Source organism: Papio anubis, chromosome 8 (genome assembly GCF_008728515.1).
Source record: "Papio anubis isolate 15944 chromosome 8, Panubis1.0, whole genome shotgun sequence".
Lineage (NCBI taxonomy): Eukaryota > Metazoa > Chordata > Mammalia > Primates > Cercopithecidae > Papio > Papio anubis.
In genome coordinates, this window is record NC_044983.1 from 95,553,066 (window position 1) to 95,575,929 (window position 22,864).

At 41.5% G+C, this 22,864-nt stretch overlaps 2 protein-coding genes across 12 annotated transcripts in view; both read left to right on the top strand.

Moving 5' to 3' along the window:
- Nucleotides 1-2,922: 2,922 nt before the first annotated feature.
- Nucleotides 2,923-6,179, top strand: POLR2K (RNA polymerase II subunit K). 3 transcript variants are annotated; one of them, XM_031669689.1, is made up of 4 exons: nt 2,923-3,028; nt 3,668-3,737; nt 4,156-4,248; nt 5,449-6,179. In XM_031669689.1, the coding sequence occupies exons 2-4, from the start codon at nt 3,677-3,679 to the stop codon at nt 5,469-5,471; spliced, it is 177 nt and encodes a 58-aa protein (XP_031525549.1). In that variant the 5' UTR covers nt 2,923-3,028; nt 3,668-3,676; the 3' UTR covers nt 5,472-6,179. The 3 variants fall into 3 exon arrangements, with proteins under 3 accessions (XP_031525549.1, XP_031525550.1, XP_031525551.1); XM_031669690.1 differs by having other exon boundaries at nt 2,934-3,032; XM_031669691.1 differs by lacking the exon at nt 2,923-3,028 and adding an exon at nt 3,086-3,104.
- Nucleotides 6,180-10,144: 3,965 nt separating this feature from the next.
- SPAG1 (sperm associated antigen 1) overlaps nt 10,145-22,864 on the top strand; it is a 96,025-nt gene continuing 83,305 nt past the window's right edge. For 4 of the 9 annotated variants that reach the window (XR_004185887.1, XM_021942534.2, XM_021942530.2 and 1 more), the window contains exons 1-3: nt 10,146-10,261; nt 14,374-14,515; nt 19,320-19,479. Coding sequence is in view for 7 of the 9 variants with exons in the window: in XM_021942534.2 (XP_021798226.2) it covers nt 14,376-14,515; nt 19,320-19,479 (300 nt within the window). In the remaining 2 variants the exon portion in view is untranslated. Of the gene's footprint in view, nt 10,262-10,449; nt 10,933-14,373; nt 14,516-15,560; nt 15,666-19,319; nt 19,480-22,864 lie in introns of those variants that run through there. The other 5 variants (XM_021942538.2, XM_021942531.2, XM_009213425.3 and 2 more) reach the window with 5 other exon arrangements.

Consider the following 22,864-nt stretch of genomic DNA (forward strand, 5'->3'; position numbering starts at 1 on the left):
AAAAGCCGTCTGCTTACCACAAAATCTGATGCTTCTTTTTGGGACCATCCAATAAAACATAATGGGAGATTTCCCAAATTACCATGATATTCAAGCTCTCTGGACATATTTAAGTGAATATAATCAAGGAAAAAGGAAACACAGAGATTCAGGGAAAAAAACCAGCAACTTGCATCTCCATAACCTTCTGAATAAAGAGTTAAAAAGCACTCTTGTCCAGGATGGCAAAACAACTACCCCCATTAGAACAGAGCAATACAATGATGTCTGGCATGTAGTACATGCTCAGAAAAAGTTAGTTAATGCTATCATTGATAATAGGGTAGCTTACACTGACCATACTCCCAAGTGATCCTAAAACTACCAGTCTCTGCTGATAGAAAAGAGCATGTTGGATGGGGAACTAGCACCAACATAAATTCTTGTTGAAATTCTGAATCTTCTTGCTATGACTTGTCATTACCTTGCCCTTTTGTAGGGCCCCAGGACCCATTTGTATTCTACCTATGTTGATCCATTTTGATCTCCATAATTGTTCTGCACCAGAATTATCTTGATATTTCAGCTGGAGAGTTAGAATACAAGGTAGCTTGTAAATATGAAAGTATGACTTTTGGGAACACTCTGTCATCTCTCTTAGGTTAACAATGGTTCCATCTAATAGTTCTTAAAGGGAAGCCTATTGTGCCTCTTCTGTTAGATCACCTCTTTGGTTAAGAGGAAAGGTACTTTGTAACAGTACTAATGGTTAAAATATTTATGCTCTGTAAGCCTGTCTGTGAAGAAAGAAGCCAGGAACTACTTGTTTCCCTGAAAGGTTTTTAAATGGCATCTTCCTGGGAAAGATCAACTTAAATCTCTCAAGCTGGTCTGGGGAGATGCAACAGAAGGAGTTTGAACTTCTGGAAGTGAAAACTGAAGCTCAAAGCTCTCAGATTTCTGGATGGAGAGCCCGAAAGGAGTATAACCTGCTTAATAAAATATCAGACATATTGCGTGTTGGGGGAAAGAGTGCCTACTTCTTTCATTAACTTTAAAATAGTTATTAACAAGTTGTTTTTTTAATTTTTTTAGGTAGCTTCATTTTCTTCACCCTACTAAGTAAAATATCTTCTGCAAAAAGGGAAACCAATGTAAACGTTCTGAACCCAACTGATCCATCATATTGAAATTTTGGTATGTGAAAGAACACACCTCCACTGAGCAGAGTGTTTTGTTGTTCTGTGGTGGAATACATAGGACGGAGGGAGGGAGAGTAGACAACAAAAGCTACCAAAATCTCTCAGATTTAAGTGGGAGTTGTTCATGTAGCTACCATCACGCTAGCCTTGGCTCTAAAACAAGTAAATGGATTCGGCAAAGGATGTAACAGTAGTGTGTCCAGAATTGGTCGGTTCTTGGTCTTGCTGACTTTCAGAATGAAGCCTTGGACCCTGGCAGTGAGTGTTACAGTTCTTAAAGACAGTGCGTCTCGAGTTGTTCGTTCCTTCCAGTCGTTGGTTCCTTCATGGTCTCACTGGCCTCAGGAGTGAAGCTGCAGACCTTTGTGGTGTTACAGTTCACAAAGGTGGCCCATCTGGAGTTGTCTGTTCCTCCTGTCTGGAGTTACTCATCCCTTCTGGTGGGTTTGTGGTCTCACTGGCTTCAGGAGTGAAGCTGCAGACCTTTGCAGTGAGTGTTACAGCTCATAAAGGCAGCTGGGACCCAGTGAGCAGCATTAACGTTTATTGCCAAGAGCAAAAGAACAAAGCTTCTCCAGCATGCTAAGGGTCCCCAACCAGGTTGCCTCTGCTGGCTCCGCTGGCCTTTTATTCCCTTATCTGGCCCCACCCACATCCTGCTGATTGGTCCATTTTAGAGTGCTGATTGGTGCATTTACAAACCTTTAGCTAGACACAGAACACTGATTGATGCGTTTACAGTCCTTCAGCTAGACAGAAAAGTTCTCAAAGTCCCCACCGGATTAGCTAGACATAGAGCGCTGATTGGTGCGTTTACAAACCTTTAGCTAGACACAGAGTGCTGATTGGTGTGTTTACAATCCTTTAGCCATACAGAAAAGTTCTCCAAGTCCCCACTCGTCCCAGAAGCCCAGGCGGCTTCACTTCTCACTGGCACTGGCCGCGGGACTTTGCAGCACCTAGTCCCGGGCACTCCGGCAGGCTAGAGGGGGCACTTCCCCAGATCAAGCCCAACAGGCGCTGGCAGGCCGCGCCCGCCTGGAAACTGCGCCGGACAGCGAGCGCCCCGCGCAGCCCCGGCTCCCGCCAGCGCCTCTCCCTCACCTCCCAGCGAGCAGACGGAGCCGGCTCCGGCCTCGGCCAGCCCCAGAGAGGGGCCCCCACAGCGCAGCCGCGTGCTGAAGGGCACTTCCAGCGTGGCCAGAGCGGACGCAGAGGCCGAGGAGGCGCGGAGAGCGAGCGAGGGCTGCTGGCACGTTGTCACCTCTCAGTAGCCTATAAGAGAAAGGGCCAGAAAGCAAAAACAAAATCAAGAGAAGGATAAGCGGCAGCTGCCCCACTGCCACACTACAGGTATCCATTTTAAAAAACAATGTGGAAAAGTGTTTTCCACGTGAAAATCATTGGTGTAGTCGATTCTATTACGTTCGTCCGAATAACGGCTAGCCTAGTACTTCATGAAAAGTGTCATCTCGGTTTTTCTCCTAACCCTCTACGCTTCTGGAAAAGTGTTACTTTGTACCACTACATTAGTCAGAAACACACACCGCCTTGTACTTGCATAACTGTTACAATGCTGTGCTTTCCTGCAAAATTAAAATAGCTGGGGACCAAACAGGCACTTAAACCCATAAAATCTAACAGAAAGCCCCTGCTTTACCGCCTTTGCGCAATCCGGACTCTCGGGCCACGCCTGGGGCGGAAGAGGCGGGGAGAAAGAGAGAGAGACTGAGAGAGAGAGAGAGAGACTCCACTGTGCGTCATGTACCAGCGCCGGAAGTTGGTCTCGACGCCTAGACGAGAGGGTTGTATTTGGAAACGCGGAGTGGAAAGTTTTTCCGTGCTGTGTAGGTAGCGAATTGGCGGATTGGGGTTTGTGGTGGATATCTGGGCCAAAACTGGAAAGACACCTGGGGTAAAAAGGTCCGGTATGGGGGTAGAGTTGAGAGTGCCTGGGGATACAGTCCATGCTATCGTTCTTTTCCCTATTTTCTTTTAGTTTAGATGTTTAGCCAATAGGAGTTATTTCATTGTTCTTCCCTTCGGTTAGCCTGTTCCCCTGTTGAGGGATATAATTTTTTTTTGGCTAACTTCTACTAGAGTTTGGGAAAAATAGAACTTGTGTTAAACGAAGACGCGAGCTTTACAGTCAGATCTGTATCCCTTTGACTTTTAGTAGCTGAGTGATCCTGCGGAAATTAACGTGTCTAAATATCGGTCGCTTCATCTATAAAATAAGAGTGATGTCTCCGAGCATTGTTACGAAGATTATAATGGCCTATCATGTATGGAGTAGTTATTATGTCCAGTTTCGGGTAAACGCTCAATACTTGTGTGTATGCATTTCGTGCTTGAGACCTATAGGATTTGGGGAAAGGAGCAGATTAGGAATTGGGATCTTTTTAGCTTTTCCTGAGAAAAATGGGCCCAGATGGACTTGTGAGAAGCCCTTTTGAGATATTCAGTATTTGAGTCTGTGATTTCAGGGGCTAACAATGGACACCCAGAAGGACGTTCAACCTCCAAAGCAGCAACCAATGATATATATCTGTGGAGGTAAGAGTAACACTTACATAAAGTAAGAATATTTTATTTAAGTTTTTTTGAAATTGTTACATTTATTCTTTGCTTAAATGAGTTACTGGTCTTCAAAGTTATAAAGTAGAACACTTTAGCAACCATAAAAAAAAAAATCTCCTTGAGGTCAGTAGACCTGGGTTCGTCCTTGGTCTTCCGTTTACTAACAGAAAAAAACAAAACTCATTGAGATTTCATTCTCTCTCCTGGAAATATGCATGGCCTACAACCCTTTTCTTTCCTACCTAATACATTTAATAATAGCAGCACATCCTTGAGATTGAGTATATTTTAGTGTTTTGAATTGCCTTAGGTGAAAAATGTAGTTAAGATAATTTGTCTGTAATATTTTCCTTTTAGGCATTGAGTAAATTTTTTTTTTTTTTATTAATTCTAGAATGTCACACAGAAAATGAAATAAAATCTAGGGATCCAATCAGATGCAGAGAATGTGGATACAGAATAATGTACAAGAAAAGGACTAAAAGATGTATCCTTTTAACTGTGCTTTCTAAATATAAGGTTGGAGGAAATGAATAATGCTGGGGTTGATAAAGATGAATGATAGGGATACATTCTGAGAATTGTGTCCTTAAGCAATTTCATCATTCCTACAGAAATCTAGACCGTATATCCTACTATACATACACATCTAGTCTATATGGTATAGCTTATTGCTGCTAGGCTACACACATGTACAGCGTGTTATTGTACTGAATACTATAGATAGTTGTAATACAATGTTTTCGTATATCTGAGCATAGAAAAGGTACAGCAAAAATGTAGCATCATCTTATGCGACCACTGTTTATATGTGATCCATCTTTGACCAAAATGTCATTATGGATGCATGACTACATTTGTATAAGTATTCATTCTTGAGCTTGATTTTATGGACAAGCTAAAGTTCACAAGAAGAAATACAAATATTGCATATACTACCTAATGGAAAAAGTTGAGCATACAAATTGTTCAAACATTGAGAGTAGGCCCAGCATGGTGGCTCACACCTATAATCCTAGCACTTTGGGAGGCTACAGAAGTTCAAGACCAGCCTGGGCAACATAGTGTGATCCTATGTGGAAAAAGAAAATACTGAGTAAATTGTTATGCTATAACTAACACATTTTTTTTTAAATCGACAGATTATCACCTTTAACATTGCTTTAGTGTTTTTTTTTTTTTTTTGAGACGGAGTCTCACTCTGTCGCCCAGGCTGGAGTACAGTGGTGCGATCTCGGCTCACTGCAAGCTCTGCCTCCCAGGTTCACGCCATTCTCCTGCCTCAGCCTCCCGAGTTGCTGGGACTACAGGTGCCCGCCACCATGCCTGGCTAATTTTTTGTATTTTTTAGTAAAGACGGGGTTTCACCATGTTAGCCATGATGGTCTCCATCTCCAGACCTCATGATCTGCCCGCCTTGGCCTCCCAAAGTGCTAGGATTACAGGCGTGAGCCACCGGGCCTGGCCTGCTTTAGTGTTTTTCGATACATTTTATGGAAAAGGTGGTGATAAAAATTGAAAGTGTTTTTAGTTTATTTAAAAACCAGTTATCATAGTAAATAGTGAATTCCATTCTTTTTTGTATTTTAAGTTAAATAACCAGCTTATTGCAAAGAGAAAGTGACTGAAATCTTCAATTTTAATAATGTTTAAGTACCGTTTTTGTCCTTAACTAAAATTAATACAGTGGTTGTTTTTGATGCTCGATGAAACCTGGGAATTCAGAGGAGTGTCTTCACTTATACTTGGATTTGCTGTCTTAACGTTTCTGATTGTTGTATTTCGATTTTGCATACAGTAGTCTCTCTTATCTTTGGGGGATACATTCCAAGGCCCCCAGTGAACTCCTGAAACCTCAGATAGTACCAAACCTTTATACACTGTTTTTTTCTATATATACTATGATATATATGTGAGAGAGATATATATATGATAAAGTATAATGTATAAATTAAGCATAGCAAGAGATTAATAACAATGTAATAGGACAATGATAACATACTATAATAAAAGTTATGTGAATGTGGTTGGTCTCTCTTGCTCTCAAAATATCTTCTTTTACAGTACTCACCTATTTTAGAATGTGGTTGACTACAGGTAACTGAAACCACAGAAAGGGAAACTTTGGATGAGGGGGGCACTACTGTACTTAGGAATACAACTATATATACATATGATTTTATTTTTAAGACCATATTGTATTTGGGTATCTACTAATATTCTGTATAAAGCAATTTTTTGTTCCATTACATTACTTTTTGTTTTATTGTATATGTAATCTGACACACAATAAAGGGTAAAGTTGCTTCCCCAAACCATACTTTTAATCAAAACCTAGAATCATCTGCAGTCCTTTTTAAAAATGCAGGTTTCTAGAACCCTCTGAAGTTCTGATTAAATAAATTTATTGGAAACCACTCTCCGTGTCACTGTGTCATTTGATATGGAGTATGCCATTTTGCTTGTTGTCAATACGCATACATCATCTTGAGTTCAGTTTTTCATTTATTACTAGGTATAGGCCTTTCTGTATTTTCATATAATGTTTGACTCTCTTTTAAATCTCAGAATCATGAAGGGAAACTTTGTTTTCTGTAAGACAAAATCAACCCCAAGCAAAGTGAATAAGCAGGCTATTAAGCCAAGTGCAGTTTCCCAGGTGTAATCATGCATTAAGGTCAACAGTTCTACTTTTAGGATATAAAAAGAACAGGCAGTGACTCCGGAGGCTGAGATGGGAGGATCACTTGAGCCCAAGAGTTTGAGGCTACAGTGAGCCATAATCGTGCTGCTGCACTCCAGCCTGATGGACAGAGCAACACCCTGAGTCAAGGGCTGGGGAGGGGAGCATTGGTTTACACTGAATTATTGGATAAATGTTTAAGTCTTTAACCTGATCTTTGGGATGTAGAATTAATGGTCACACCTACATGCTATTCTGTTCAAGGATTCCATGGTTGTGGAATGTCATGTTGGCCAGCCTGATGTGCATTTTAAAGATTAGATGTATTCCAACTTTATTAATAGCTATGTCTGTCTTTGACATTCAAAATATTGTCCATGATATTTTGTAAAAAAAAAAAAAAAAAAAAAAACTTTTTACTACCGTCTTCATATATTAAATTCTATAAATTTATTACATGCTATATGAAATACTGCCATGCTCAGATTTTTTTTTTTTTTTTTTTTTTTTTTTTTTTTTTTTTTAAAGACAGTGTCTCCCTCTGTTGTCCAGACTGGAGTGCAGTGGCATGATCATAGCTTACTACAGCCTCCATCTTCCAGGCTTACATAATCCTCTCACCTCAGCTTCCTGAATAGCCAGCAAGCACGTACCACCATGCTGGCTGATTCTTTTGATTTTTAGTAGAGATGAGGTCTCACTACATTGCCCAGGCTGGTAATGAAATTGAGGTTTCATAATTTTATAATTCTAATATATTACTTCTTGAACTTTTTAGATATGGGAGTCCCAATACATGTTATTTCTTTATGACAGTTCCCTAAGCAGATAAACCCCAACTTATGGGATAATATACTTCTCTTAGCTCTTCTAATTTTAGACTTAAGTCCTTTGCATATCAGTAGTTTAATTAAATATTGTCAATCTGGTTAATTGGACAGAAGAACTTAATGCAAAAAGTATTTCAGACTGCTTTCGGTCAGCCACTTACCTTTTTGTGGTCCCTTCATCTATTAACTAGAAGAAATTTTACCTCTTACCTACCTAGACAGTTTCAAGGAAAAAACTGATATAAAATTGCTTTAAAAATATTCTTTTGAATAGTGCTCTGTCAATATGAAAATTAGTAAGCTTGAGCTTGATGTTAGCACATCACTTGGTACCCTATAAACTGCTTACTGACTGGACACACTGAAAAGCACATCCTTGTCCATGGGAAAAGTACTGAATGGAAATTTGTTCAAATTCAGCCCTGCCCCTCAATGACTGGCCAATTCACTATATTTCTTTTAACTTCAGCTTTATTATCAAACTGAAAGAATTATGATTATAAATAATCTTAGTGCTTTAAGATAGCTATCTTAAGAGATTGGAGTTATGAAAAATTCAAAAACGAAATCAGAAATGAAGCCAGGAGTGGTGGTTCACACTTGTAATCCTAGCACTTTGGGAGGCCAAGGCGGGAAGATCGCTTGAGCTCAGGAGTTCAAGACCAGTCTGGCCAACATGGTGAAACCCTGTCTCTACTAAAAATACAGAAATTACCTGGGTGTGGTGGTACATGCCTGTAATTCCAGCTAATTGGGAGGCTGAGGCATGAAAATCGCTTGAACCCAGGAAGTGGAGGTTGCAGTGAGTCAAGATTGCACCACTGCACTCCAGCTTGGGCGACAAGTTGCCTCATCATACATAATACACACATGTCCTTACCCTTCCTTAGAATAAGTTCTGTGTAATAAGTTTAGGTGGAGTGGTTATTTGAACAAAGTGGACTGAAGAATGAGAAAGAACATTATTGAAACAGGGAAAACACTCCATGTAAAAGCCCTGGGGTGGAAAGTGAGCTTAATCTTGTTCCCACTTCAGAATGAGGCCCATGTGACTCCAACTTCATGACAGGAGGGATAATGGAAGGAGATGAAGTTCCAGAGATGGGCAGAGGCCAGCTCACTTAGGGTGTTGTGATGTGAAGCCATTGGGACAGTAAGCAGGAGAGTGACCTGGTCTGATGTGAAGAATCACTAGGCTGTTGTGTGAGAATAGACTATATAGGACAGGTGGCAACAAAGAAACAACAGACCATCTGTAATAGTTAAAAGTTAGTGGTAATGGTGGTTGGGCCAGGGCTGTAGTTGTGGAGGTGGTGAGAAGTATCTGGCTGTGGGTTACATTTTGAGATTGAGCCAATGGGACTTACTGATGGATTGGTTAGTAATTAAGAGCTTAGTAAACAATATGGGCTTTGGTGTAAGGCTTTGGGTCCAAACACCCGTGCCACCCCTTGTTACTTGGCTAAGTGACCTTACCAGGCCTCGCCTTATCTCCTTGTTTCTTGGATGATACCTTCTTTTATCTCTATGAAGACTAAAGTGATCTTTTTTTTTAATTTTAAAATTTATTTTATAGAGCAAGCCTCTCACTATATTGCACAGGCTGGTCTGAACTCCTGGGCTCAAGCAATCTGCCTGCCTTGGCCTCCCAAAGTGCTGGAATTACAGGCATAAGCCACCATGTCCTGCCAAGCATTAGAATTTTTGCCACTAACAGTGCTTGGTAGCAGACTGCAGATCTGTAATTTAAGTGCAAAAGGGAAAGAGAAATAAATTTACAGAACTGCCAGGCACTGTAAATGAACTTTGATCTTCATGATCTATTTTAACTATTTGAAATTATAAAACTGAAGTAAATTTCCTGACAAGTAACCTCTATTGTTTTACTCATCTGAGTTGTATTAGTATTTTGTCTTATTCACCTTTTCATCCCTGTGCTGAGTATAGTGCCTGACTCATAACCAGCACTCAGAAAATGTGGAATGCATGAAAAGGAAGAGGGAATCTTGTCTTTCATTTACTCTTTTGTTTAAAGAGGAAGAGGTAAGTAAATCTTGGTTGCAGTGCACTCTGAAATTTTAATTACATTTTTATAGTTAAATAGGAGTAATCAATTTACTTAGCAGGGAATATAGCAGTCCAGGATAACAGACCACTAACAGCATTTAAAAATATATTTTATTTATGGGCCAGGTGTGGTGACTTACGCCTGTAATCCTAGCACTTTGGGAGGCCAAGGCTGGCAGATCACTTGAGGTCAGGAGTTCAAGACCAGCCTGGCCAACATGGTGAACTCCATCCCTACTAAAAATGCAAAAAAATTAGCCGGGCGTGGTGGCGGGCACCTGTAATCCTAGCTACTTGGGGGGCTGAGGCATGAGAATCGCTTGAACCCGGGAGGCAGAGGTTGCAGTGAGCCAAGATCACGACACTGCACTCCAGCCTGGGCAACAGAGCGAGACTCTGTCTCCAAAAAATTAAATACATGAATACAATAAAAAATTTAAAAAATTATTTATATAAATAAAATATTTATATATTTTATATATATTCATATATATATTGTAGAGGCAGGCTCTCACTGTGTTGCCCCCACTGGTCTCGAACTCCTGGCCTCAAGCCATCCTCCTGCCTCGGCCTCCCAAAGTGCTAGGATTACAGGCCTGAGCCCTCTGGGCCCAGCCGATTCCAGCGTTTTAACTCTCTACAACAAATTGAAACTCAAACGAGAGCAAGGGGACATCTCACACCAAGTCTTATGCCCAAATGGCCCTCTGCCAGTGAAGGCGGGGAAGGTGAACATGGGGCCGGTGGGCAGATCTGCCGGACGGCGGGTCGGGGCGTGGCAGAGGCCTAGTCCCCGCCCCGGCCGTCAGCCTGTCGCCTTTGTCTCGGGCCGGGCGACCAGCCCCTCCCTCAGCACCTGCAGCGCAGCCAGAGTCGGTGCGGCGGCCGCGACCTCTCCGAGGCGGCGCGCTGAGAACCAGGTGAGTGCCTGTGTGTACCTGCCGGCCGGGAATAGAGGACCTGTCGCATCTCAGTCCTTACTTCCCGGAGCAGGGGTGAGAGGTCGAGGCGGGGAGGCGAAGGGGCGGTGGGCCGCGAGGGAGAGGGAGCCATGGGGTGGACGTCCTTCAGGGCCGGGGAACACACGGGGCTTTCCAGGCCGCGGGGGACGGTGGCGGGTGTCGGGGCGCGGTGGCAACGCTGGAGTTCCCGGGTCCACTATCGCAGTCAGCCCTGGTGACCCAAGCCAGGGACTGGGGAGCCAACTGAGACCGTTGCGGCTGGGCCGTAGGGCTCCCCGCTCCCGGCGGGTCCTGGCTCCGCTGTACATAGAAACCGTTGCCACGGCGGGAGGATGCCGTTTCTTTTCGGTCCCCGACTGCAGGGGGCGCTCGGCCCTGTGGATGCAGGAAAGAGAGTGCCTCGGTGGGAGAGACCCAGCTTTTCGCGTTAGCAGGCCCCAGCAGTTTGAACTGGAGGTATTACTAAGCTGTAAATCCAGCTGGGACCGAAGGTTTTCCCAATCAGAGACAGACTTTGCGAACAGAGGTGGAAGAGTTCTAAAGTATTGTATAACTTGGTTTTTGGAACTTGAGATGGATATTCAGTAGTCTTGAGGTGTATCCTACAGAAAGAAAAGAAAAAAAAAAAGGTAGTTTTCAAAAAGGATTCTCAGAGAGACTTGGTCCAAAGGTAGTGAATTCTCTCACTTAATTGTTCAGTTATAGATCCAACTCCTTGTTGTACTCTTTCTCCCCTTCTCACTACTGCGCTTGATTAGTCTTTAAAAAAAAATTCTCAGAAATGTTAAAACGGTGTTCAGAATGAAATTCATTTGATTAGGTAAGAGATGGCTCTATCATTTCATGTGTTTTTAATCACATTTTATTGAAATCATAAAATCTCAGGGGTTGCAAAATACCTTCAATTCAAGGTAATCTATTTTAATCCCATTAGATGCTTACATCTCTCCCACCATAGATCCCCCATTCTTTGGAAAAATCCTCCTAAGGCAACCCATTCTGTTCTGGGCAGCATTAATAATTTACAAGTTCTTCATCTTGCTTTCCTGTAACTTCTACCCTTAAGGTTATCCTTGTCATGGGAGCCATTCATCAATAGGCCCTGCAAGTATGGGGTGCAAGCCACATCTAATTTATCAGCTAGGTCTCATCCTGAAGCCTAAGAACTGTCGTCTATATCTTATACCTAAGTCAAAGCCGGCAGGAATTTGGAGAAGTGGACAGTGTCATCCTTTTCTGCAGAGGTCTGATATATGAACAGACTCCCAGAGGGTTGAAAGAAATATTTCTATGAATTAGACCCGTTGCTACTTCTTGTTTTTAAAATTATTGCCGAAGTACAGTGGGTTTTTTTTTAACCTTTGACAGTGACCCACAATAAGAAATATAGTTTACTTGATAACCTCTTGCATTTATATATACACATAATTTCCATTTATGTAGACATGAAGTAAAAGTTTTTATAAAGCAATATTTACTTTAATATTATATGTCAGGTAGTCCATTTTTTATTGTATTCCATCTCATTATAAAACAATGTTAATTGCAACTCACTAAATTTATTTATGGGTTGCTACCTGCCGTTTGAAAATCACTGGTACAGTGGTTAAGTATGTAGGCTCTGTAGTTAGCCTACTGAGACTCTTATCCTTAGTTCACTTGTCGACTTGCTCATTTATAAAATAGGAATAATTATTAATATCCTTTATGAGAGAGGTTTTGAAGATTAGGTGAGATCATCTATGGCACATGGTAATTTAGCTCCATAAATGTTAACTGTTATTACTAATGTCACTTAAAATAAAATCTACCTGATACAGTAATTGAGGGATTAAATGAAGTAATATATGTAAAGTACTGAGAATGGTGCCTAGCATACATTAATAACTATATATTTGTTGCTATTATTATTATCATTATCATTAGCAGCAGTATCTTTAAAGTGAACTTCTCCAAGGCCTCCTTATTCCCAATTCAATTAAATTTAGTGAATGTTTCTGAAGGGGTATAGGCACTACTTATTATGTTAGCCCTGGAGCTATGAGGATAAATAAAGTAAGCTCTTTCACAATCTAGAAGGGAAGGCAAATAAACATAATTCAAATATGTGCGCTGAGAGAGGTAAGTACAGAGCCCGGCACGGTGGCTCACGCCTGTGATCCCAGCACTTTGGGAGGCCAAGGCAGGCAGATCACTTGAGGTCAAGAGTTCAAGACCACCTATCTCTACTAAAAATACAAAAATTAGTTGGGCGTGGTGGCCCACACCTGTAATGCCAGCTACTGGAGAGGCTGAAGCAGGAGAATCGCTTGAACCCAGGAGGAGGAGGTGGCAGTAAGCCGGGATTGTGTCACTGCACTCCAGCCTGGGTGACAGAGCAAGACTCTATCTCAAAAAAAAAAATAAAAAAAAAAAGAGAGAGAGAGAGGTATGTACAGAGTGCCCTTAGTGCCCTTAGAACATAGTTCATTGTGTGGCGGGGAGAAGAAGGAGGCAGGGGGTGGGAAAAAGGATTGTGTTAAGGCAAGTTACAGAAAGGATGTTATTATTTATGTTTGTAGTGAATCACAAAGAATGGGATGTTAACAGACAGCTAAACTAGCAGAAGGTCATTCAAAATTAACATTAAAAAAATCTTAAAAAGCAGTTTTGGCACCACGACCTCCTCTGTCATTGTATTCCAGCTTTGCTTAAGTAAAGATTAAGTGAGGTAATCCATGTATGGCCCATAGTAATTTAACTCCATAAATGTTAACTGTTGTTATCAGGGACAGAGAATTCAAAATTAGTAGACTTCCTCCATGGAAAAAACCCTCTACCTTCTTTTCCTACAGAAGTACCTAGAAGGGCTGGGTGTGATGGCTGACACCTGTAATCCCAGCACTTTGGGAGGCCAAGGCAGGAGGACCACTTGAGCCCAGGAGTTCGAGACGAGCCTGGGGAACATGGTGAAACCCCATCTCTACAAAAAAATCTAACAGAAATTAGCTGGGAGTGGTGGCACGTGCCTGTAGTCCCAGCTACTCAGGAGTCTGAGGTGGAAGGATCACCGAGTCCAGAAGGTCAGGCTGCAGTGGCCCACGATTGCACCACTGCATTTCAGCCTGGGTGACAGAGTGACACCATCTCAAAAACAAAAACAAACAAAACACTCCACCTCCTTTTATACAGAAGTACCTATGTGGCAGGCCAGGTCTCACTAACACAGGCCTCCATAACAACGGTTTCAGTACTGACTGAGGGGTTAAGTTAAATATTAAAAGCCAGTGCCCTTAGACAAAGGCTAGGATGTAACAAAAGCCCACCAAGAGTTTTGCCTAGGCCTTCCCTGGGCCTTAAAGCATGACAAAATAGCAAAGGAATTTTTAACAGGACCCATTTAGGATTAAACAAGTTTTACTGTGGGTCTGAAGAAACTCCCCAGACCTCCACAAATAAGTTTATGGGGGGTCTGAAGGAACTCCCCAAACCTCCGTAATTTAGCAGGAGACAAGATAAGGGTAATCGCCCCAGCACCTGGACTCATTTAAATTAAGTAAATTTACTGAGACCCCAGAGGAAGGTCTTCAGGACTCAGACCTTAGTTATACATTAAAAGAAGTTAATCACTTATGTCTTTAGATGAATGCACACTTACACATGGACATATAGCTTAGAAGGTATATAAGCTCTGGAAAACTTTGTAATTTTGAGTTGGTCTGGCGATAATTTCCAGGCCTTCTCCCTGTAACCAGTTGCAGAAATAAATACTCTCTTCCTCCTCAATTCATCTGCATCTCATTATTGGGCCACAAAAACTAGCAGGCCAACCCTCAGTTTGGTCCAGGAACACCTAGGTGGGACAGGTACAATGGCTCATGCTTGTAATGCCAGCACTTTGGGAGCCTGAAGCAGGAGGATTGCTTGAGGCCAGAAGTTAGAGACCAGCCTGGGCAACATAGGGAGACCCTGTCTCCACAAAAAAATTTAAAAACTTCAAAAAATACAAACAAGTACCTACATGGTTACTACTATCCAAATTGAGTATTATTTATACATTAGATTAATAACTTTTAAATATTGTATTTCAGCTATGACCACCAAAGATTATCCATCATTGTGGGGCTTTGGAACAACAAAAACATTTAAAATTCCCATTGAACATCTGGATTTCAAATACATTGAAAAATGTTCAGATGTTAAACATCTGGAAAAAATTCTTTGCGTGCTCAGGTAAGCATTTAAAATCATTTCATGTTTTAGTATGACCGTTTTAATTATCCTGTTGTTGCCTTCTAAAGGTAAAAGCTACGTTAGAAATTGTAGGGTCCAGCCCCACAGGGTCAGTGGGTTTTTCTCCCCGTGTGCGGAGACGAGAGATTGTAGAAATAAAGACACAAGACAAAGAGATAAAAGAAAAGGCAGCTGGGCCCGGGGGACCACTACCACCAAGACGCAGAGACCAGTAGTGGCCCCGAATGCCAGGCTGCACTGATATTTATTAGATACAAGACAAAGGGGCAGGGTAAGGAGTGTGAGCCATCTCCAATGATAGGTAAGGTCACGTGGGTCACATGTCCACTGGACAGGGGGCCTTTCCCTGCCTGGCAGCTGAGACAGAGAAAGGGATGGGAGAGAGAGAGACAGCTTACGTCTTTATTTCTGCATATCAGAGACTTTTAGTACTTTCACTAATTTGCTACTGCTATCTAAAAGGCAGAGCCAGGTGTACAGGACGGAACATGAAGGCGGACTAGGAGCGTGACCACTGAAGCACAGCATTACAGGGAGATGGTTAGGCCTCCGGATAACTGATGTCAGGCCCTCCACAAGAGGTGCCCTCCACAAGAGGTGGAGGAGTAGAGTCTTCTCTAAACTCCCCTGGGGAAAGGGAGACTCCCTTTCCCGGTCTGCTAAGTATCGGGTGTTTTTCCTTGACACTGACGCTACCGCTAGACCACAGTCCGCTTGGCAACAGGCATCTTCCCAGACGCTGGCATTACCGCTAGAGCAAAGAGCCCTCTGGCGGCCCTGCCAGGGCATAACAGAAGGCTCGCACTCTTGTCTTCTGGTCACTTCTCACTATGTCCCCTCAGCTCCAATCTCTGTATGGCCTGGTTTTTCCTAGGTTATGATTGTAAAGTGAGGAGTATTATAATATTGGAATAAAGAGTAATTGCTACAAACTAATGATTAATGATATTCATATACAATCATATCTATGATCTATATCTAGTATAACTATTTTTATTTTATATATTTTATTACACTGGAACAGCTCGTGCCGTCGGTCTCTTGCCTCAGCACCTGGGTGGCTTGCCGCCCACAAGAAATACTGAAGAAAATTCTCAAATATTGAGATTGTTGTTTTTGCCCATGCATGGTAGGTCCCAAAATAGTGGTTTTGATCCTATGGTTAGTTTGGAGAGTTTCACCTAGGTCTACTGCCAGCATGATACTTAGGCTAATTAGTATCCAGGAGGGCATTTTTCTTGGCTTCTCTACATTTTCTAGGAGAAGGTAAAGTAGCTGTGAAAGCAGCCATTAGGGTGGGGTGTGATGGCTCATGCCTGCAACACTAGCTTTTTGGGAGGCCGAAGCAGGTGGATCATTTGAGCTCAGGAGTTCAAGACCAGCCTGAGCAACAGGGTAAAATCCTGTCTCTACAAAAAATACAAAAATTATCTCGACCTGTAATCCCAGCTACTCAGAAGGCTGAGGTGGGAGGATTGCTTTGGCCTTGGAGGCTATAGTGATCCCTGGTTGTGCCACTGCACTCCAGCCTGGGTGACTCTCAAAAAATTAAAAAAAAAAAAAAAAAGCTATTAGGAGATAAGCTTATCTCACCAACCTAGGCTGGTGGCACTTTCCCACTTCATATCACCTGACAACAAAGGAGGGTGACCCACCACACGCTGATCACATGGAGGGTGGCGGGGAGGCCTGAAGGTAATACCAGAAGGCAGGGAATCAGGACCTTTTCAGGGTACAGCCCCATCCTAGTGACTGTCCCACTGAATATACATCAAATGTGATTGTTAAAAATGCATATTTGAGGACCCTATTCCCAGCAATTCTGCTTCAAAAAATCTGGGGTAGGGCCAGGGAACATATGATTTACCAGTGGAGCTGGCTGATTGATATGCAGGTGTTCAAGGACCCCACTTCAAGAACACTGTCCTGAGGAGTACCAACCTGTGACACCTCTTTTGGATTTCTTTTCTTTTTTTCTTCCTTCCTTCCTTCCTTCCTTCCTTCCTTCCTTCCTTCCTTCCTTCCTTCCTTCCTTCCCTCCCTCCCTCCCTCCTTCCTTCCTTCCTTCCTTCCTCTCTTTCTCTCTCTCTCTCTTTCTTTCTTTCTTCTTTTTTTTTTTTTGTGTTTTTTTTTTTAAGACTGGATCTCACTATGTTGTCGAGGCTAATATCAAACTCCTGGACTTGAGCAATCCTCCTGCTTTGGCCTCCCAAAGTGCTGGGGCCTCTTTGGATCTCTTGAGCTATTTTCATTTAGAGACCAGAGTTCTATTGCAGAAGACACTTGTGGAGCATGAGCTACTTTCCAGGAATCTAGAATTCCTTTTGCTCTGTGGTGGTTCTTTATTTCCTCTATCCCTATTCCTTATCGCTGGGTTCTTTCCTTTTTCTCTTTCATCACCTTTAGCTTCCTGTCTTCCCTCTTGGTCCCCAGCCAGACGCTGATGGAAAGTGAAAAATCAGTAATATCAACTGTTTTCCCTTTTTTAGCAGAATATTATCATGTATACTTGGTCAAGGACGGATAAATAAAAATGAAAAGTTTATTGGATGAAACAGTTGGAAAGCTACAGTTATAATAATGTTGGTTCCAAGAAATTCTATGAATAGCCTAATTCAGTGATAATATATTGAACTTGGAATTGTTTTTCAAAATTTAATTTGGAAATGAAATTTTTTTTTTTTTTTTTTTTTTTTTTTTTGAGACGGAGTCTCGCTCTGTCGCCCAGGCTGGAGTGCAGTGGCCCGATCTCGGTTCACTGCAAGCTCTGCCTCCCGGGTTCCAGCCATTCTCCCGGCTCAGCCTCCCGAGTAGCTGGGACTACAGGCGCCCACAACCTCGCCCGGCTAATTTTTTGTATTTTTAGTAGAGACGGGGTTTCACCGTGGTCTCGATCTCCTGACCTTGTGATCCGCCCGCCTCGGCCTCCCAAAGTGGGAAATGAAATTTATTTATATTTTTCTAGAAATGTAAGAATGAACAGACCTACAAAAGAATGGGAAAAGACTGATTTTCCTTAAAATAAAAGGAACAGATGTCTCCATTTAACTCTCTAAGGAAAGAATTCTGTTCCTTGAGTGGTTGAATTTCAGGGTGTTTTGTTTAAGCTGTTTATCTGCCATTTTCTTCCTACCTCTTTGAAAAAAAAAATTTAACTATGAACAGAAAATCCTTGTTGAAAAGGAAGTCCAAATTATCTTTCTGCCAGTCTCTAATACTGACTTTATGAGTTTAATATCATGTACAAAATGAACATATGAACATACATATGTTGAAGAGAAAATATCATTCCATTTTTGCTAAAGTTTTGTTTCTTTGGTTGGTATTAAACTGAAATTTATATGATACATGAGATTTGAAACTTAAAAAAAAGTAAATTACAATTTTTTTTTTTTTTTTTTTTTTGGGACAGAGTCTCTCCCTGTCACCCAGACTGGAGTATAGTGGCGTGATCTTGGCTCACTGCAACCTCTGCCTTCTGGGTCAAGCGATTCTCCTGCCTCAGCCTCCCACGTAGCTAGGATTACAGGCGCTCGCTGCCTTGCCTGGCTAATTTTTGTACTTTTAGTAGAGAGTCCGTTTCGCCATGTTGGCCAGGCTGTTCTCGAACTCCTGACCTCGAGTGATCCGCCTGCCTCGGCCTCCCAAAGTGCTGGGAATACAGGCCTGAGCCACAGCGCCCAGCCTGATAAAAATTTAATATAGTTAACTATTCATTGATATGTTTATTGACTTCATCATAAGCTATATATTTAATTAAAAATCAAACTATGAGTCTGCAAACCAGATGCTATCAAACAAATTGCCATCCATGATCCATAATTCTTTTTATATTTTTAACTCAGACAAATATGTAAGATTCAGTAAATTTTAATGTTTCAAATGTTTTCCAAAAAATTATCAGAAATGCCCAGTTATAAAATAGTTGGATAATCCATTTACCCCAAATGAACTACCTGTTTGTGTGTGAGGTAGCAATGTTCTGTGACACTATTACGCTTAATTCATATGCATTCCCTCTTCACATGAAGAGTACAGACAACAAAAAGGGACAGATGAGTCTTATTATTCATTGACTCTTGGTGTTTTCATCGTGCGTTAAATGCCTGATTTCAATTTTACGGCAACAAAAAATACCAATATTTATTTTGAAAGGTAATTGTATGTTCCAAGCAGCCAGTATTAACAACTTCCATCACGACTCTAGGAATAATTCGCAGTTCTGAACCATGTTTTAGAAAAACATTTCCAGCAATCTGTACGGGATTTATTAATATTCCATCATTGATAATAATTGCACTTCTTGGAGCAGGAACTTGAAATTCTGAAATTCTTCTGTTGCAAACTATAAGACTGCTGTGAAAGGTGTACTTTCAGGAACAGAGTACTTTTTATGCCAGCCGCGGGCCAGACCTCAGAGTGATCTTAAAGGAACCCATTCACGTGGTGGTGCCGGGATGAACCCAGAACCCACGCCAACTCCGCAGAGCAGCCCCACTGCCTCCACGGTGCTGGGGACCACCCCGCCCCACTCACCCTTATCCAATTTTTAAAGTGTATGATGAAAATTGGTTCCTTTGGAGTTCCTTTTTTTTCTTCATTGTATCGTTCCGTAGATTAATGGGTAAAAATTGAGACTGTACGGGTTGAGGAAAGAGACTGGGAAGCAGCCCTTGAGATCTCCACAGAACGTTAGGGCTCCATGGAACCCAGCCTGCAAACCACTGGTCTAGATGATCCTAAATAAGGTGCTAACTCTAAAACTTATTTATTTCTTTTTAAGGTCTGGCGAGGAAGGATATTATCCTGAACTTACAGAATTTTGTGAAAAGCACCTTGAAGCCTTGGCCCCTGAAAGTAGAGCTTTGAGGAAAGATAAACCAGCAGCAACAGCAGCCAGTTTTACAGCTGAAGAATGGGAAAAAATTGATGATGATATAAAGGTATAGAGTAATACCAATTTTCCACAGATATTGTTGAGACATTGTATATGTGTTTACTTATCTGAAATCCTAGGCTTCTTGTTTGTCCGTAAAGGGCTTCTAGTGTCAATTAGGCAGGATTGGTCGCTTTTTACACCCAGGGGAACATTGCGAATTTGTGTGTGTGTGCACGTCCATACATGTGTGCACGTCCATACATGTGTGCATTTAAATTAGCTGAATAATATTCCATCCTATTAAAAAACCTATAATTTAATCATCTTCAATAAATAGTGCTGAATAAACATGTTTATTTGTAATTTTTTTTTTTTTTTTTTTTTTGAGATGGAGTCTCGCTTTGTCGCCTAGGCTGGAGTGCAGTGGTGTGACCTCGGCTCACTGCAACCTCTGCCTCCCAGGTTCAAATGATTCTCCTGCCTTAGCCTCCCCAGTAGCTGGGATTACAGGCACATGCCACCATGCCTGGCTAATTTTTGTATTTTTAGTAGAGATGGGGTTTCACCATGTTGGCCAGACTTCTCGAACTCCTGATCTCAGGTGATCCGCCCACCTCGGCCTCCCAAAGTGCTGGGATTACAGGCATGAGCCACCATGCCTGGCCTATTTTTTGCACCTCCCTGATTATTTCCTCAGGATAAATTATTAGAATTCAAATTGCTTGGTCAGGTGTGGTTGCTCACACCACCTGTCATCCCAGTACTTTGGGCGGCTGAGTCAGAAGGATCACTTCAGGCCAGGAGACCAGGCTGGGCAACATAGTCAGAGCTGTCTCTACAAAAATACAAAACTTAGCTGGACATGGTGACATGTGCCTGTAGTCCCAGCCATTCAGGAGGCTGAGACAGGAGGATCGCTTTATCCTGAGAGATTGAGGCTGCCGTGAGCTGTGATGGTGTCATTGCACTCTGGCCTGGGTGACAGAGTGAGACCCTGTCTAACAACAAAAAGCAAGAGAGAGAGAAAAAATTTAAATTGTTTGATCAAAGGGTTTGAATGTTTTTAAGGCTTTTCAAACGTATGTTCTCAGAAAAGTTGTACCTTCATACATCAACCCCAACAGTGTATAAGAATGCCCAAGCCAGGTGCAGTGGTGTGTGCCTATAGTCCCAGTTACTCAGGGAGGATTGCTTGAACCCAAGAGTTTGGGGCCAGCCTAGACAATACAGAGAGACCTGGTTTCTTTATTTAAAAAAAAAAAATGCCCATTTTTAGGTACTCTTTATTGGATACTGTAATCATTTTTAGTCAATTAAATAGTTGAAAAAATGGTAGTACCATAGTCCCTTCTTATCTTTGGGGCATACTTTCCAAGACCCCCAGTAGATGCCTAAAACTGCAGATAGTACTGAAGCCTAAATATACCATGTTTTTTCCTCTATATGCATGTCTATGATAAAATTTAACTTATAAATTAGGCACAGTAAAAGATGAACAATAACTAAAAAAACAGAACAATTATAACAACATACTGTTGTAAGAGTTATGTGTATATGAGCTCTCTTTCTCTCCAAATATCTTACTGTATTGTACTCACCTATTTTTGGACTGCAATTGACTATGGGTAACTGAAACCACAGAAGGCAAAATTACAGATAAGGGGAGGACTATTGTAGTATATTTTTTGATTACTAGTAAAGTTGAGTTATCTTTCATGGATCTGTCACTTAAATTTCTTAAATATTTATAGATTTCTTTTAATCAGCTTTATTGAGGTAAAACTTATATTCCATAAAAATTACCACCTTTATAGTGTACATTTCACTGAGTTTTGACAAATGTATATGATACCGAACATTTCCATCACCACTAAAACTTTTCTCTTGCCCATTTGTGGTCAGTGCAGACCCCACTGCCTGGGCTTTGGCAACCACTGAACTGTCAGCATAGTTTTGCCTTTTCTAGACTTGTGTATAAATGTAATCATACAGTATGTTGTCGTTCCTGTGTGTCTTCTTTCACTTACATAATGCTTCTGAGATTCATCTATGTGGTTGCTTGTGTCTATAGTTCATTCCTCTGAGTTGCTGAGTAGTACTGAATTGTATGAATATCCTACAGTTTGTTTACCCACTTACCTTTGATAAGACCCCCAGTGGATGCCTAAAACCTAGATAATACTGAGCCCTAAATATACTATGTTTCAACTGCCAAAATGTTTTCCAAAGTGGCTGTACCATTGTGCAATCCTGACAGCAATACATAAAATTTCCACCTGCTTTATATCCTGGTCAGCACATAGTATTGTCAGTTTTGTTAGTTTTAGCCACTCTACCAGGTATCTCATTGTGGTTTTAATTTGCATATCTCTAATGACTAATGACATTGAGTGTCTTTTCATGTAACTTCTATTGTGAAGTGTCTTTACATCCTTTGCCCATTAAAAAACAAAATTGCATTGTGTTCTTATTGAGTTACGAAGTACTTGTTCTTTATCAGATACATTGCTCTGTTGCCCAGGCTGGAGTGCAGTGATACCATCATGACTCACTGCAGCCTTGATCTCCCAGACTCAAGCAATTCTCCCACTTCAGCCTACAGAGTAGCTGGGACCACAGGTGTGCACCACCATGCTTGGCTTTTTTTTTTTTTTTTTTTAATTGTTTGTAGAGACAGGGCTTCACTATGTTGTCCAGGCTAGTCTTGAATACCTGGGCTGCTTTGGCCCCTCAAAGTGCTGGGATTACTGGCATGAGCCACCATGCCCAGCCATCTTTTATTTTATTTATTTATTTATTTATTTTGAGACAGAGTTTTGCTCTTGTTGCCCAGGCTGGAGTGCAATGGCGCAATCTCAGATCATCGCAACCTCTGCCTCCCAGGTTCAAGCAATTCTCCTGCCTCAGCTTCCTGAGTAGCTGGGATTACAGGCGTGTGCCACCACGCCCGGCTAATTTTGTATTTTTAGTAGCGATGGAGTTTTTCCATGTTGGTCAGGCTGGTCTCAAACTCCCAACCTCAGGTGATCTGCCCGTCTTGGCCTCCCAAAGTGCTGGGATTACAGGTGTGAGCCGCCACACCCAGCCTCTTTTCATTTTTTTTTAACAGTATCTTTGGAAGAGTACAAGTTTTAACTTTTGATGAAATCTTTTCTTTATTGTTTGGGCTTTTGTGTTTTATCTAAGAAATCTTTATTTAATCCAGGACCTCTAATTTTTCTCCTAGAAAGTTTATAGTTTTAATTCTTTTTTTTTTTTTTTAGTTTTAATTCTTATATCTAGGTCTATAAGCAGTTTTAATTTTCGTATTGGTGTTTGAACAAAAAGTATTCAAGCACCGTTTAATAAAATATTATCTTTAAATTTCTTGGTACCATTGTCAAAACTCAGTTGACCAAAGCTGGGTGTGGTGGTGCATGCCTGTAGTCCCAGTTTCTGTGGAGGCTGAG